This window comes from Podospora pseudocomata (assembly GCF_035222375.1).
Source record: "Podospora pseudocomata strain CBS 415.72m chromosome 1 map unlocalized CBS415.72m_1, whole genome shotgun sequence".
NCBI classification, from domain to species: Eukaryota; Fungi; Ascomycota; class Sordariomycetes; order Sordariales; family Podosporaceae; genus Podospora; species Podospora pseudocomata.
The window spans coordinates 2,916,570-2,931,248 of NW_026946363.1; the positions used below are offsets into that span (position 1 = coordinate 2,916,570).

A 14,679-nucleotide genomic window follows, 5' to 3' on the forward strand; every position below is an offset into this window, starting at 1 on the left:
TTCTTCTTCTTCTTCATCACAGTCCAGAAGAAAAGATCCAGATGCGGGACATGGCGTCTGCTAGTTGGTCTTGGCACGCAGCTGCTGCTCTGTGCCATCGCTAAGACGGAACGGAAACCCCACAGATCCAGCAACGTCCCTTGTCCACGTTTTCCTCTATCAACCATATATATATAAAAGGGGGTCATTAATTGTACATACAATCGCAGAGTCTCAGGGTAAATCTACAACACCATGAAGAAAACTGGCGATAGCTGCTCTAGAGACGAACATGTTGACTCAACGGCCTGGTTATCTCTCTACATGTGACCTTCCTGCACACACACGGACCTGAACTGGCCAAAAAATCAATACATGGATGGAACCTGCAGGCCATCTGCAGCTTCCCCTTTCCAGCACGTGTTGATCGATTAGCCGTAATAAATCGCTTCTGCTCGGCTATGTCTGTGCGTGCGGCGAGCATCTTGTGAAATGGAAAGGGATCCCCAGCTTTGATCTCATGGAGAACTTCAACCTTGACCATTCTCCCATCGTCCCAACTCTCTCAGAGAAAGCATCATGACCTCCCAAACTCTAATTCCGCTCCCGCTCCCGCTCCCGGTGGTGATGATCAGCAAGCCACCACGTCCACGAAGCCATCTGTGTCTAGTGCCAGCTTGATTCATTGGTCACTGGATGCCACTCGCTGCACATATGCTTCCACGAGGCGTCGATATTACCTTATTCATTCGACAAGTCATTCCAACCAGTCAGCTCCCAACTCGGGCTTTGCTATAAGGTCCAACACCGCTCAGCACTGCTTTTCATTGCAGCGTTGTACCTTGAACGCAAGAGTGGTGGCTTACGATGCTGACAAGGAAGATGTAGGCTGACCATCAGCTGTATCCGAAATGGATTCCCCGGGCAAAGGAAGCGCTAGCAGACGTTATCGTGAGAACAAAGGAACGTCATCGGCATGGGCAACCCCGACGGGAGAAATGGGCCTTTTCCACCTCCCAAGAAACGCTACCTACCCTACGGCGGCGTGGCCTGTGGGTTGTGGGCTGTGGGCTACGTTATCGTTGGTGGTTCCAGCTGACCGAGACAGACTTCCTGCCACCTCACGGCAGTTGTTGGCTCCTTCCTTCGCTCCTTCGTGCGCATAACCCGCCAAGACACGGAGTCTTTACACTCAGCCTTGCAAATCGAAGACCCTGAGTTCCAGGTTGCCATTCTTGTTTTGTGTTTCGTTGTCGTTTTTTTTTTTTCTTCCTTTCTTCTCTGCATCTACCGTCCGGCACCTGATCTGCAACCTAACCTGCAGGCAAGCTTCACCTCTAGCCTGATCCTACTCACCTCTGCCGCAGCCGCCAAAAAAAAAAACCCCATGGCTCGCAATCCCTTCAAGTTCGGCACCGACCTCTGGGATCCGTCCCATCGGTTCGAAAGCTCGTGGATTCTATCTCCCTGGGCCCTCTTCTTTTGCCGTGCGCTCATTGTAAGTTAAGTTCCCACGTTTTCCCCAGCATTTTCCCCACGAAATCTACAGCTTCCATCCCGGACACGCATGGATCAAACTGACTCGCAATTCCACTTCGATTTAATAGTCCCTCTACGCCTTCACAACCCTCATCTTCGTCCTCGCCTACCAGTGCATCAACTCGCCCAACCACTGCGGCGCCTCCCAAGCCCAATTCAGCTACTTCACCTCGCTCACCTACTGGGGCATAGCCTTTTACTTTTTGTTCGCCGCCATCCACACCTTCACCTACGCCCGCACCGGCCGCCCCTTGCTCGACCGCTTCCCTCGATTCTTGCAGGCGCTCCACTCGGCCTTTTACACCACCATTGTCGTCTACCCTTTTGTTGTCACTATTGTCTACTGGGCCCGTTTGTTCGACGGCCGTTGGTACAAACTCGCCTATGAAGGCTGGTCCAACATCTCGCAGCACGCGCTGAACAGCGTGTTTGCCTTTTTTGAGATTGTCATCCCGAGAACCGACACCCCGCCGCCGCTGCACATCCTGTGGCTGATTTTTGTGCTGGCGCTGTATCTGGCGCTGGCCTATGTGACGGAGGCGACCAAGGGGTTTTACACCTATGATTTCTTGGACCCGGAGAAGCAGAAGGGGTGGGTGGCGGTGTATGTCTTTGGGATCGCGATTGGGTGTGTGATTTTGTTTGGGGTTGCTTGGGGGTTAATCAGGCTGAGAAAATGGGTTGCTGAGACGAAACTGGGGATGGAGGGCAAGTTTGCGGGGGTGAAGAGGGAGAAGGGGTTGGTGGAGAGGGAGATTGGGGGGAAGGAGGCTATTGCTTTGAGGGAGGATGTGTAATCTTGAGGTATGGTTACCTAGGCTAGAAAAAGGGTTTCTAGCCATCCTTTCATGTCTCTCTTCTTGGCTGGTCTGGGAACGGGGGGTGTTTGGTCGTTATCGGTCTCTTTCTCCATCATTGAAGGCGTTTTGATTGTTACTGCGTGTGTGATGGTATGGGGAAGGAAAACGGGAGATACCCTCTTTTGTGTGTTGCATATATGTGTATGATCCCTGGGTGGACATGAGTTAGATATCAATGTGTGGTAATTTATTTACGACAGGAATGAGTTGTTGTTGAGGACTGCAGCCTTGTCATATGTTTGTGATGTGCTCGGAGGGGGTGAGAGTACAGCATGTGGCTGGTGAGCACTTGCACAGCACAACAAGGGTGGGCTAGACATTGATATATCTCGGAACCAATTTCCGACGCCGTTACGGTGTAACGAGCAGGCTGGCTGTTGTGTACGTGCATGACGTGGGTAAGTGCCGGGCTTGACTTGACCGAGCACCCAGGGCAAAACTTGTTCTCTTTGTACGATATCACAAGGTCGTAGTTTCCCACGCTCGGTGAGCATTCAAACTGGCACCTGTTCATGTCAAATATGTCAATATCTTACAGCCTCCAATTCAAGACCAGCTTTGTATACACAAACCAAAACCTCATCCGGGAATTACAACAACGCTATACTTTTGAACGACCCACTCCCCCTTGTGACGCGTCCTCAATCAACACTTCAAGTTGATCCCCCGTCTCAGCTCCCCCTGCCTAATCTCAAACATGACCTGTATCCCCACAAACAGCGCCGTACACGCCGTGACCAAAAACACCAGTCCTATATCTTTTGTCAGCATCCCATTTCCCCATCATAACGTGTGTCACATACCAGAATAATCCCTAAAAACCCCACTGATAATCGCCTTGAGCCCATCCTACACACACACACACACACACACATCAGTTAGCATCCCCTCTATCATCCCAAACAAAATCACAACAAAGTACTCACCAACCCAACCGCAAACCCCACCAAATTCGCCGAAATCATCATCAGCACATTGCCCACCCCCCCCAACCCACAAAGCCACCTATAAGTCCTCTCCCTTCCTTTAAAATCTTCCTTCCTCACCACCAGTCCCGCCACAATCTCCGGTATAAAAAACAACACCACCAACCACCCCCAAATCAGCAAATTCAGCTTGATGTCATGCCACAGCGCCACAAACGTAAAAACAACCAAATACGTCACCACCGTCCTCACCCCCTGCCCCAAAGACCTGAAGCTTGACCCCCCCAGCGGAATATAAATATACCGCAGCAGCCACCGATAATAACTCCTATGCCACCCCCGCCAAAACGACAAGGCCGAGTAATTATTCGACATGCACCTCAGCATGTTCTCCGGTGGATCAATCCCATCAACTAACGACCAGAGTCGAAAGAATCTCCAGGGAAGGAGGAGCTTAAGCCAGACGATGTGCAGGTTGAAGTATGACAACAGAGAGATCTGAGCGGGCGTGTAAGTCGACCATTCAGGGCGTGACTTGCTTATCGCGCCGACATAGTCGTAGTGAAGCACCAGCTCCATGCAGAGCAGCACCAGCAGAAACCGAACCGCATACTTCCACGTTCGTGCCGAAGAAATCGTCGCTGATCGGTACCGCGACTGCGAGATGTAATCGTTGAACGTAATAATCGGACCCGTCAGATACAGCGGCGCATAAACCGCATACCCGACATAGTTCCTGAAGCTGTAATCACCCTTTTGAGCCGGCAGGGCAATCCGGTCTCGCTCAGAGAGGTTGGACAGGTCGAGGTTCTTCTTCTTATGCGTGTCAGCATCTCTCTAACAGGGTGAACACAACGAACAAAACATACCTCAACCACCCCCCCCACCGTACTCCTACCATCCAAACTCCAGTAATAATCCAAACTAAAACTAACCAGCCTCAAAACCGTGATATTGAACAAAATCTCCCACCTCCCCATCAACCCCCCAAACCCATCCATCCACTCCCCCAACCTCACCACCGCCGGCAGGTCAACAACCATATTCTTCCTGTCAATCCCCAACGTGCCCGTCACCAATCGGGCAACATACCCAAACCTATACCCCGAACAAACCTCATTCGCAAACAAGGTACATATATTAAAAACCCACGTCCCAACCGGCACATACCTCCTCGGCAACCCCTTCGCAATCGCATAATTCCCCGCCAGTATCACCAACACCTTGATCGCCGAGAAACCATGCAAAATCACCAAAAAAACCAGCGCAAACACAAAATCAAACGATGTCCGCTGACGAAACCGCATTTCCACCCCTTCGGCACTGTTTTCTTTTACGTCACCCCTTGTGGTGACCATGTTGTACACTCTCCTGAGTAAAGGGTGAAAAAGTAACAATGCAGCCATGGCGGGGAGGTTCCGCCTGAATGTTCTGTATTGGGCGTCTGAATTGTCGATTTTGCGGCCTAGGATCCAGCCTTCTGACAGAAAACGCTCGAACTTGGGGTAGCGGGGGTCCGAGGGGCGGGAGACGGAGTAGGCGACGTAGAACATGGAGGGGACGGCGAGGAGGAAGACGAGGTAATAGAGGTAGAATTCAGGGGTTTTCCACTTGGGGGGTGAGGCTCCATTGGTGGGGGGTTTGGGGGAGGTTGAGTCCCGTCGTTTATCGGGGGAACGGGCTTCGAGGGGGCGGTAGGGGACGCCCGAGGGGGTGGTGAAGCGGGTGTCGAGGGTGTCGAGGGTGTAGATGTTTCGGAGGAGGGCCAGCGGGCCGGTGCCGCTGCCGCTGCCGCCGTTCGGCGCCATGGTTGCGGTCACGGTTGGAGGGGATCGTTTGTTGTCGTCGAGTGGTGAAGGGGGATGGAGGTGGTGGTTATATCATTTCCACCCTTTGATTCGGAATCTCAAAGGCGTAAAATGCCAATGGCAACTAAAGTAAACGACTGTGCTGAAGAAGATTGATGGATTTTTCAAAAGAAAAAAGAGTGGCTGTAGTCGGTTAAGGTAAAAAGTGTCGAGAAATGGGTGGTCAGAGGACATTCGTCTCGAGTTGCCCGGCTCCGTGTCTGTTCACAGGGGCGCGGTTGATGGTGTCAGCTGGAGCCCGCCAACAGTGGAACCGCGGTCCAGCCGTTGTGTTACGGTTTGTGGGGTCGGTTGCCGCCGGCTGTGTTGAGCTGTGGGCGCACTGACCACTTTTTGACCCCTTTCTTGATGTTGCCCCTGAGCCCCTTTTTTGTTTTGGTGATGGTGAGGTTGTTATGGAACAGGCGGCGCGAAAAAAAAAATGTGAAAATATCTGGGATATTTTGGTGTTTTGGACTGTTGAGGTCGGGAAAAATGTTTTTGGTCGGTGTTGGTGGGCAAATGTTGCGATGTTTTGAACTGGGCAGCTGTGGAAGTGGATGTATGGGTCGGAGTGGTGAATAACTTCAAGCTGGGATTTGTTATTTTGTTGGTTATGTGGGATATAAAGTTGAGCACCCAAAAGTGTTTAGTGTTGGAAGGTTCATGAGCTGGCTTTGCTACACCCGAAGCCCAAGAAGTGAGTGCCCCAAGCAGTGCAAGAGCATGTGTGAAAGTTGAAGCGGCAGTATATAACCTCGGTTTTCTGCGTCAACAATTGCTCCTCGTGTCTGATTCACAATCATATCGCGCGATGGCCGGTGGCCATGTGGTCTCTGACGTGATCGTGAACCAGATACGAGAAGTATTTTGCTTGGAATCTCACCTCAAACCGTCGGGAGTTCGAGCGCAGACTCGTTTCTTTTTCTTTTTCTGCATCAGTATCATGACCAGCGTATGCCGGAGGAAGAACGCGAAGGATACAGTCCCCTATCTCAAACAAGAAGGTATTCTCTGCATAGGGTTAAAAGGCGCAGTTGTTTACGACGATGCATCCTTTAACCCCATGTAGAGAATGTTTTGCTCTTCCCACTAGAACCCCAATGTCAAGTCGATGGGTTCGAAACGTCGACCGATCATCATCTGTCCATTTTTTTGGCCCTCGAGTCTTTGCTTCGGGCTTAAGAGCACCCCCGCCCCGCCATATAGCCTTCGTTTCCTGCCCAATTACTATCGTTCCTTGCATTTGGTTTATGGCCAAGTAGCACGACCAAATACCGGGGTGTGTTTTGTGTCGATTTTGAAGACTGCTCTGCTAATACGATCGTGTTCAAAACGTTCGCTGAGCGCTGTTCCTTTTTTCCTTCACACAGCCCGGACACGCTCCCACATCTTTATTATGCACCAGCACAGTTAGGTATCGTTAGTCACATCAGCTCCTTTTCCTGCACCTCAAAGCCACCAACAATCACTTACTCCACCCCTACAGCAACAAGGCCTTTCAACCAAATAATTTCATTCATTCTTCCCTTCATATACTCATCAACCATGCTATTTACACCACCCCGTCTCCCCATCCCTCTACGCCCCCATAACCCCATAACTCCTCACCCTCGAAAAGAAAAAAGGCTTATCATTCCTCAGCGTAAACTCAGCCCAATCATCCGTCAGCCTATTCCAGCTATAAAACCCCCTCCAAGCCAACTTATTATTCCTCGCCCCCTTCCCCGTGCTCTTCAGCGTCAGATCCAACCTGTACACATACTTACTCACTCCCTCCGTCTCCACCATCACATCCCCTTCAACCTCGCTCAGACTAGCCCCCGGGTTATCCCCCGCCCTCGCCAACCTCCACCTCCCCTTTAGTGCTGACTCCATCACATGCCCTGAATGGTGGGAGGCATAAGTCTCGCGGGTAAGGTGGTGAACCACCTCGTTTGGTTCCGCTGTAGTCAACAGTGACAAACAAGTCCCGTCCCGGAAAAATCGTAGGTACCGGTAGTACGTCACGACATGAATCGGCGCCCCCCAAGTGATACTGTTCGAATTAGCCATCCCGCTCCGGACGTAGTTCACAGTGCTGATATAACACCCATTAAACCTCAACCTCGGACGAAGACGGAACATCCGTTGCCAACTCGACCGGTAAAGGCTGTTGAAAAACGCCAGCGTATTGGCTGTCGATTCATCAGCCAACTTCTCCGCCCGTTTCTCCAGGTCAAAAACTGGCACAACAAAACCATCTTCTTGTTCAGTCTCCGTTGGCGAAGTCGCACCGCTGCTCTGCGTAAACGCCTCCGCAGCAGCCGCCTCCTCAGCCGCCTCCCGCTCGAGATCCTCCTCGGCAAGCGGCTCCCAAGTGATCTGCCTCTGCCAGTGGTAGTGCATCCCCCCAAAACCAAACTCCACCCCCAAACAAATCCGCCGCCATATCCTATCCTCCGTCACGACCAAAAACGCAAGTCGCTTGCATACCTGCGCCAGACGAACAAAGTCACCCACATCCGCGACAGCAACGTCATGGAGGATGTGAACAAGTATCTCATCAGGCAGGTTCGAAATCGGGCAGGGAGGCTGAGGCATGCCCTCGATTTCTGGCGGCACCGGCTCAATAGTCAAACCCGCAAAACTGGCGATGAGCTCCTTCATAGTCTGAGGCTGATCGGCTTTTGCATCCCCCGGTGCCGCAGCCGTAGAGGAATCCCCCGACTTTGGTGCTGCCATCTTTTGGGGAAATTTCGCCCTGGGGAAGTGCTTCGCTTTGTAGTTTTGATCGACTTGGTCATCCATCTGAATGTTGGGTCAGCAGTCAGTTCCAGTTAGAGTGTAGGAGGAGCAAGACATACCCTAAACGCCTTTCTATACAGCCTCAAACTATCCCCCAAATTCCCCGCCGCCTCCCTTTCCACAGCCTTCTCATAATGCTCGAGAGCGGTGATTGGCTCCTTCTTAGTGGGCACAGCGGCAACTCCTGTAATTGTGGCCGGCTGTCCGGGTTCATCAAACACCTTTGTAGGCACATAATCCTCCTCATACTCCTTGGCGATCGGCTTCTTCGTAGGAGGAGGCGGCTTCCTCGACCCCGTCGATGGTCCAGCCGTAGCATGTTGATGCTGACGGGGGCGGTGTGACTGCTGATGTCTAGCCCTGACCTCAGCCCTCCACTGCTCCCTAAACGACTCAAGATCAGGGTTTGTCTCTGAAGATTCCATTTTGTTCAACAAATGTGATGATGAGTGAGACTTGCAAATGCCGAGAGGTCCGTCCGTGTGGCGATTGTGATGTCGACGACTTGGTCGGTTGAACTGAGGAAAATGCAACCGGAAGAGAATCCAATCTTGTAATAAATAGGTAACTCAAACTAAAGACGGGCTCGTTCACCGCAAAATAATTCAAACAGTCATCGATTCAACGAAAGCGGTGATGTGCATATTTACGAGGAGGAGGTTGTGTCATTCGGCGAGCGGATGGGGATAAGAGTTCCGGCCGGCGCGATAAGCAAGCTTGGGCCACCCACTGAAGATCGGAGTTAACACGCACTGTGACGTTCTGCCAAGCCTCCCGAGTTCTTTTGTGTCTTTGAATATCTTCAAAACAATGTCGCGGCTTTTGAAGAGCATGATGATGGCTGTTTTCCACATAAACCATCACATATGACCATGTTCAGGTGCCGAGACATTCATTACTCATCATCAGTGACACAACCAGACAGCACCCGCAGCCTTCTCCCCCAGTGTGACTCTTATATCTCGGAGGACAAAAGGCAAAGGCACCCATGTGCTCTCCAGCATGCGCCAGCCGCACCGAGTAAGCAAATAGGTAAGTTGGTTGGAAGATCACACGTCAAGATAGACTGTCTAATGAAACGCAGGCAAAATGAACTAACCCTGAATCGCACGGCTCTCACAAGAAAAGAATTCGCTCCACCTTTTGCTGACACAGCTTCAGTAGCCCCTATTTACCCCTGAGCCAGATTCGTGTACAAGATTGTCCATCGACACTAAGCCAACCAATCATACAGATCCTGAAGGTAACCTTGGCTTCCTGAGAGCCTCGTGCTCCCCTTGGAATTTGTTGTGTTTGGGAAACAATTGCTGTCAGAGGGTGATCAGAATGGCATCGACTTTTGTCTCAACGCGGCGCCTGCAACCCCCGTCGGCAAGTGCTTCTACCGGCACCTCACGCACTTGCTTGTCAACGAATCGAAAGCAGCCATCATGTCGGGCCGGGATAGGGACGAGGTCAACCAAGACAGTTGGTCGACCATCGCAAACGAGTTTCTAGACCGTGGCGTGAAGAATGTGGTCATCACGCTGGCCGCCAAGGGCGCGTTCTACGCCAATGCCGATGGCAGCGCTCACTGCTCTGCGTATGGCGTTGTCGTCAAGGACACCACCGGAGCAGGGAAACGCTGGAACCCTTACAGGCACTGAGCTGCCTCCAGTTGTTCTGTACGAGCGCTAATAGGAACAGGGATACCTTTACCGGGGCTTGTTCCTCAGACTACCTACGCCAAAAGGCCAAAGGGACTTGGGACATCAGAAGCGCCGTCGTTCGTGCAAACAAAGTTGCGGCAATGACCATCATGAATATCGGAGCGCAGGATGGCATCCCGTGGTCGGACGAGATAGATAGATTTGATGCTCCTCACAGTGAGGCTTCTATCTGAGCGGGCAACAGACCAGGGCCGAGTGGTGCAAAAGTGAACGAGAAACCGGGGACCAGAAACCGTTCAAAATATAGTTGGATGAATCCTTCAGTTATTTCAGCTTCTGAACTTAGATTTTGCTAGAGCTCCCCCATTATCTGCTCAATAACCTCTGCAGCACGCCGCTCTCCTCAAATCCTGCCAGTCCTTCCACGGGCGCACCGGGTGTATGAAGTCGTAGCCATCCCTCCGCTCCGCCATCTTCCGGAAAACGGCCTGCATCCCTTGTTTTACGGCAAGGAGGTGCCGGATTTCCACACATCCTTGCCTTTCCACTTGCAGGGAACGGCGACGCCTAGCGTGGCAAAGTTTTTCTCTGTTGTGTGACGGTTGCGGTATCCATCTTGAGCTCACAGGAGAGCTAGTTTCTTTGTTCAACATCGCCCCTTTCAACAACAGCATCAAACAACAGCATCAAACAACAGCATCAAACAACAGCATCAAACCTCAGCAGAAATGTCCGGAGAATCCAACTTGAGAATAACCAGTCAAACGTACACCTACTCGTTCTTCATGGGAATAGCATGCTTCACAGCACATATCGGACCTTTTAAGTAAGACCAAGAAACCAAGACTGTGACAAGCATCCTGTAACCGCATCTTAGAAGTATATTCTCCTCACCTTTGAATGCCGAGCTAGTACTCAGATGGGTGACCACTTTGGAATCCTCAGTGTTGTGTGTTTTAGTTCTTTTTTGCTTTCTATCTTCTCTTCCATATAAACCTGATGTTAGGGAGGTGAGAGAAGTAAACCTGAGATGGACCTCTTTTGCTTGCCATAGTCAGCAATTGCAACACAGCCTTCAGCCAGAAATATGAACTTGACAATGCCTATTGTACATAGAAGAATCCAGAAAGCAGAAGAAAAAAGTATACGGTCATAGAGGGAATCTATAGAGCAAGGCTTTTAGATACTTTTATCATGATTTCAAAACTACCAACACCACACGCCATGCCGATCCCGTTGGCTCATTGATTATTTCACTTTGAAAGCAACAGTCTCAAAGGCTAAGCTCCTTCATCTTCTCCTCCAACCATTGTTGAGCCTTGGTGACGGCCTCATCAAGCTTCTCAGGGTTGGAACCAGCACCCTGGCGACTGGGCTCCTTACCGCCCGTCTTACCCCCAATCTACTCGATCTCATTAGCTTTTGTCTTTTGTTGGTCATTTATACTCGGGGCAAACTCACAATCTCGGTAACAGCAGCAGTCCACTGCTCAGCGGTAACACCCTTCAAGTCGGTACCGACATAAACACCATGTACGACAGCCTCATCCTTGCTTCCAGCAAACAGATACACACTCTTCGCCTTGTCCTTGCTCTTGTAGTAAGTCATCACCTCAGAGATGGCCTTGGCGTTGGCAGAGATGGGCAAGTGCCCAACGAACGCCTTGGCGTCCTTGTTCTTCTCATCGGCAAAGAACTTTTGAACGGTAGACAGAGCAGTCCCGCTCTCAGCCTTTTGCCTCTTCTTTTGCTCGTCAAGGACTGACTTCTGAATGACGGCAAACTTCTTACGCAACTCTTCCTTGGTCAAGACGGAGATGACGAGAGCATCGAGATCGACGGACGCAGCCTTGACCAACGAAACCTTCTCGGGGCCAAACTCCAAGGCAGCGATGTGATCGAGTCTGTCGCTGAAGTCCTTGGCGTCTTGCTGAGCCTGGTGGGCACCGGCGCCCGTGTAGGCGACGATACGTCTGATACCCTTGGCAATACCGCTTTCCTCAACAATGATCAGGTCCTTGATGAGGCCAGTGGCGTCAACGTGAGTACCACCGCAGAACTCAACGCTGAACTGGCGCCACTCAGGGTTCTTGGGGTCCTTGAGCATCTCCTCAACAGAGGCACCGACGGACACCACTCTGACAGGGTCAGGGTACGTCTCACCAAAGACGGCACGAAGGCCGTTGATTTCTCTAGCCTCGGCCAGGGTAACATCCTTGGCGTACACCTTGAGGTTCTTGCGGATATCGGCGTTGGAGAGCTCCTCAATGCGCTTGATCTCGGGCAGTGTCACCTGCGTCTTGTGGCTGAAATCGAAGCGCAGCTTGTCCTGATCGACGAGCGAGCCGGCCTGGTTGACCGTATCGCCAAGCACTTCTCTCAGGGCATGGTTGAGGACGTGAGTGCCGGTGTGGTTGTTGCGGATGGGTTGGCGACGGAGCTCGTCAAATTCGCACTTGACGACATCACCAGCCTTCAAGTTGCCGTACTCAAGGAAACCGGAGTGAACGACGTAACCACCGAATTCTTGAGTATCGAGGACCTTGAACTCAGCTTCATCGTCAATGATGATCCGACCAGTGTCGGCAACCTGACCACCGGATTCAGCGTAGAAGTTGGTCTTGTCGAGGATGATGCCCAGGGGCGTCTTTGGTGGCACATCCTTGCTGTTCTCGATAAACTCGGAACCGTTGAAGATGAGCTGGATTTTACCTTCGCTGCTCTGCGCAGAGTATTTGGCCTCCGAGTCCGTCCGGGGGATGTTCCGGTCATTCTCCAACTCGGAAATGTGATGAACTGTGAGCTTAGGGAAGGTGGTGACGGCTTCCTTGACCGCCTTGGAGGCCTCGCGAGCCTTCTCCTGGGCAACCTTGACCTCCTCCTCGTCGATGGTAAGGCCGCGCTCCTCGGCCATCAACTTGGTGAGATCCACTGGGAAACCAAAGGTATCGTACAGACGCCAAACATCGGCACCGGAAAGCTTCTTCTCGCCAGCCTTGGTCGCAGCAGCGGCATACTTCTCAAACATGGCCTCACCACGGTCGAGGGTAACAGCGAAAGCAACCTCCTCCTCATCAAGGATTTCTTTGATATCGGCCTCCTTCTTCTTGAGCTCGGGAAATTGCTCGCCCATCTGTTCGACCAAAGCAGGAAGAATCTGGGAGAAGAAAGAACCAATGTTGGCATTGAGGTACTTCCTGGCGTAGCGGACACCTCTGCGGAGAACACGGCGAACGACGTAACCGCGGCCAATGTTGCCGGGAACAGCACCATCAGCGATGGAGAAGGAGAGGAGACGAATGTGGTCGGCAACAACACGGAGCGCGGTATCGACACCATCGACGTCGTCCTTGCCGTACTTGTCACTGTATGGGCGGGAACCGCTGACTTCGACGATCTTGGCGAACAGAGGGGCGAAAACATCGGTATCATAGTTGGAAGACTTGTGCTGGAGGGCAGATACCAGACGCTCAAAACCCATACCGGTATCAATGTGCTTTGCGGGGAGAGGCTTGAGGCTCCTGTCCTTTTGCCTGTCGTATTGCATGAAGACGTTGTTCCAGATCTCTACCACGAGAGGGTCGTCCTGGTTGACGAGATGCGCAGCATTTCTCCCACCAACCTTGTCGTAGTGAACCTCGGAGCACGGCCCGCATGGCCCTTGGTCGCCCATTTCCCAGAAATTGTCCTTCATGTTGCCGGGAAGGATGTGGTCCTCCGGTACTCCTTGGTCGAGCCAGAGCTGCTTGGCCTCGAGATCTGGTTCCAGGCCCATGGCTTCATTGCCCTCGAAGTAGGTCACATAGAGGCGATTAGGGTCGAGACCGTACACCTTGGTGAGCAACTCCCATGTCCACCCAATAGCCTCCTTCTTGAAGTAGTCGCCAAACGACCAGTTGCCAAGCATCTCGAAGAAGGTGTGATGGTAGGAATCCTTGCCTACATCGTCAAGGTCGTTGTGCTTTCCACCGGCACGGATGCACTTTTGTGTGTCGGCAGCACGCTTGAGCGCAGCCATGGGCTCAGTCTTGCCTACTGTTCCCAGGAACAGAGGCTTGAACTGGGCCATGCCCGAGTTGATGAAGAGCAGCGTCGGGTCATTGTGAGGCACGACCGACGACGATGGGACTGAGGTGTGAGGTTAGCACAGGCTGTTGTAGAAGAGAAGCTAGACTAGATTGAAGCGCATAGCTGGTGCGAAACATGGCTCGAAGGATGATTTTTTGCAAAAGTGTGTGGCGATATCAACCCCACCAAGGTCAACTTGATCTTGGTGGTTATGATAAGACTGATGAGACTTGTTGGACCACTACTATAATCATTGTGATTGTTTTCTGCAAGACATGCAACTCTCTTTGAGCAGAGAAATAGAGAAATATCCAGCTTTGAATAAGGGCCTCTTTGCTGTGATTATCCTTCGGCGTGTGTAACCAGCAGCCAGCATATTTCGTTACAGCGTGCATGGAGGGGTAATAGTGTATCGATATCACATACCGATGGTGTGGCCCCGCTCTTCAAAGAACTTCAAAAACGTCTCCCGGACGCGGGGGCCTGTCCACTGGGGTTCCGTCATTGTGTGGTGTAGGCGTTTGAGGTGCGAAGGGAGATGATGACGGGTTCGATAGTAATCCAACAAGGCAGAGGCAGCGTAGTAGGAAGCCGGGGCTGCAGTCCGGAGGGCGGAGGTGGGTGCTCGAAAGTTCGAGAGTGTTGAAGATGGCGGGGTCAAACGGGTTTTGTGGTGGAAGGTTCGCGAGCAATGACTCAAATTCACCACAAAAGCCGATTGATAGCGCGTGCCGCCCCAGCTCCTGGACCGCTCGCGGCAAGACCACCGTAACCACAACGCCTTATCCATCCGTCCTTTTTTTACAACCTTCCTCTCTCTCTCTTTCTCTCTCTCTAAAACCTCTCCGCGATATCGGCTTTTTCCCTTTATCTCGAACCAGTCCCAATCAATCTCCCAATCTTCTGTCCTAAAGTTCCCGAATCCCACCTTGATTGGCGCGCATTCCGACACCTCACCGAAGGCAATTGGCGAAACAGAGTTACAGGGAAGAGGGAGAAATAAATGCTGGCAAACCCTGCGCCGC

The 14,679-nt window shown here is 51.9% G+C and overlaps 5 protein-coding genes across 5 annotated transcripts; 2 read left to right on the top strand and 3 right to left on the bottom strand.

The window, feature by feature from the left end:
• Positions 1-233: 233 nt before the first annotated feature.
• QC762_111260 (uncharacterized protein) lies at positions 234-2,753 on the top strand. The gene is made up of 2 exons (XM_062885547.1): positions 234-1,477; positions 1,587-2,753. Exons 1-2 carry the CDS (start codon positions 1,367-1,369, stop codon positions 2,313-2,315), a joined length of 840 nt encoding a protein of 279 aa, XP_062748520.1. The 5' UTR covers positions 234-1,366; the 3' UTR covers positions 2,316-2,753.
• A 74-nt stretch (positions 2,754-2,827) lies between these two features.
• GUP1 (glycerol transporter) lies at positions 2,828-5,390 on the bottom strand. Its single transcript, XM_062885548.1, has 4 exons — positions 4,174-5,390; positions 3,305-4,141; positions 3,182-3,227; positions 2,828-3,130 (listed from the first exon to the last, which is right to left on the bottom strand). The coding sequence occupies exons 1-4, from the start codon at positions 5,110-5,112 to the stop codon at positions 3,024-3,026; spliced, it is 1,929 nt and encodes a 642-aa protein (XP_062748521.1). The 5' UTR covers positions 5,113-5,390; the 3' UTR covers positions 2,828-3,023.
• Positions 5,391-6,557: 1,167 nt separating this feature from the next.
• Positions 6,558-8,645, bottom strand: QC762_111280 (uncharacterized protein). The gene is made up of 2 exons (XM_062885549.1): positions 7,998-8,645; positions 6,558-7,941 (listed from the first exon to the last, which is right to left on the bottom strand). Exons 1-2 carry the CDS (start codon positions 8,361-8,363, stop codon positions 6,733-6,735), a joined length of 1,575 nt encoding a protein of 524 aa, XP_062748522.1. The 5' UTR covers positions 8,364-8,645; the 3' UTR covers positions 6,558-6,732.
• A 281-nt stretch (positions 8,646-8,926) lies between these two features.
• On the top strand, positions 8,927-9,820 carry QC762_111290 (uncharacterized protein; the record flags this gene model as incomplete). The annotated part of the gene is made up of 3 exons (XM_062885550.1): positions 8,927-8,958; positions 9,203-9,556; positions 9,625-9,820. The coding sequence occupies 3 exons, from the start codon at positions 8,927-8,929 to the stop codon at positions 9,818-9,820; spliced, it is 582 nt and encodes a 193-aa protein (XP_062748523.1).
• A 716-nt stretch (positions 9,821-10,536) lies between these two features.
• ALA1 (Alanine--tRNA ligase) lies at positions 10,537-14,651 on the bottom strand. The gene is made up of 3 exons (XM_062882892.1): positions 14,081-14,651; positions 11,049-13,714; positions 10,537-10,989 (listed from the first exon to the last, which is right to left on the bottom strand). Exons 1-3 carry the CDS (start codon positions 14,442-14,444, stop codon positions 10,861-10,863), a joined length of 3,159 nt encoding a protein of 1,052 aa, XP_062748524.1. The 5' UTR covers positions 14,445-14,651; the 3' UTR covers positions 10,537-10,860.
• Between the last annotated feature and the right edge of the window lie 28 nt (positions 14,652-14,679).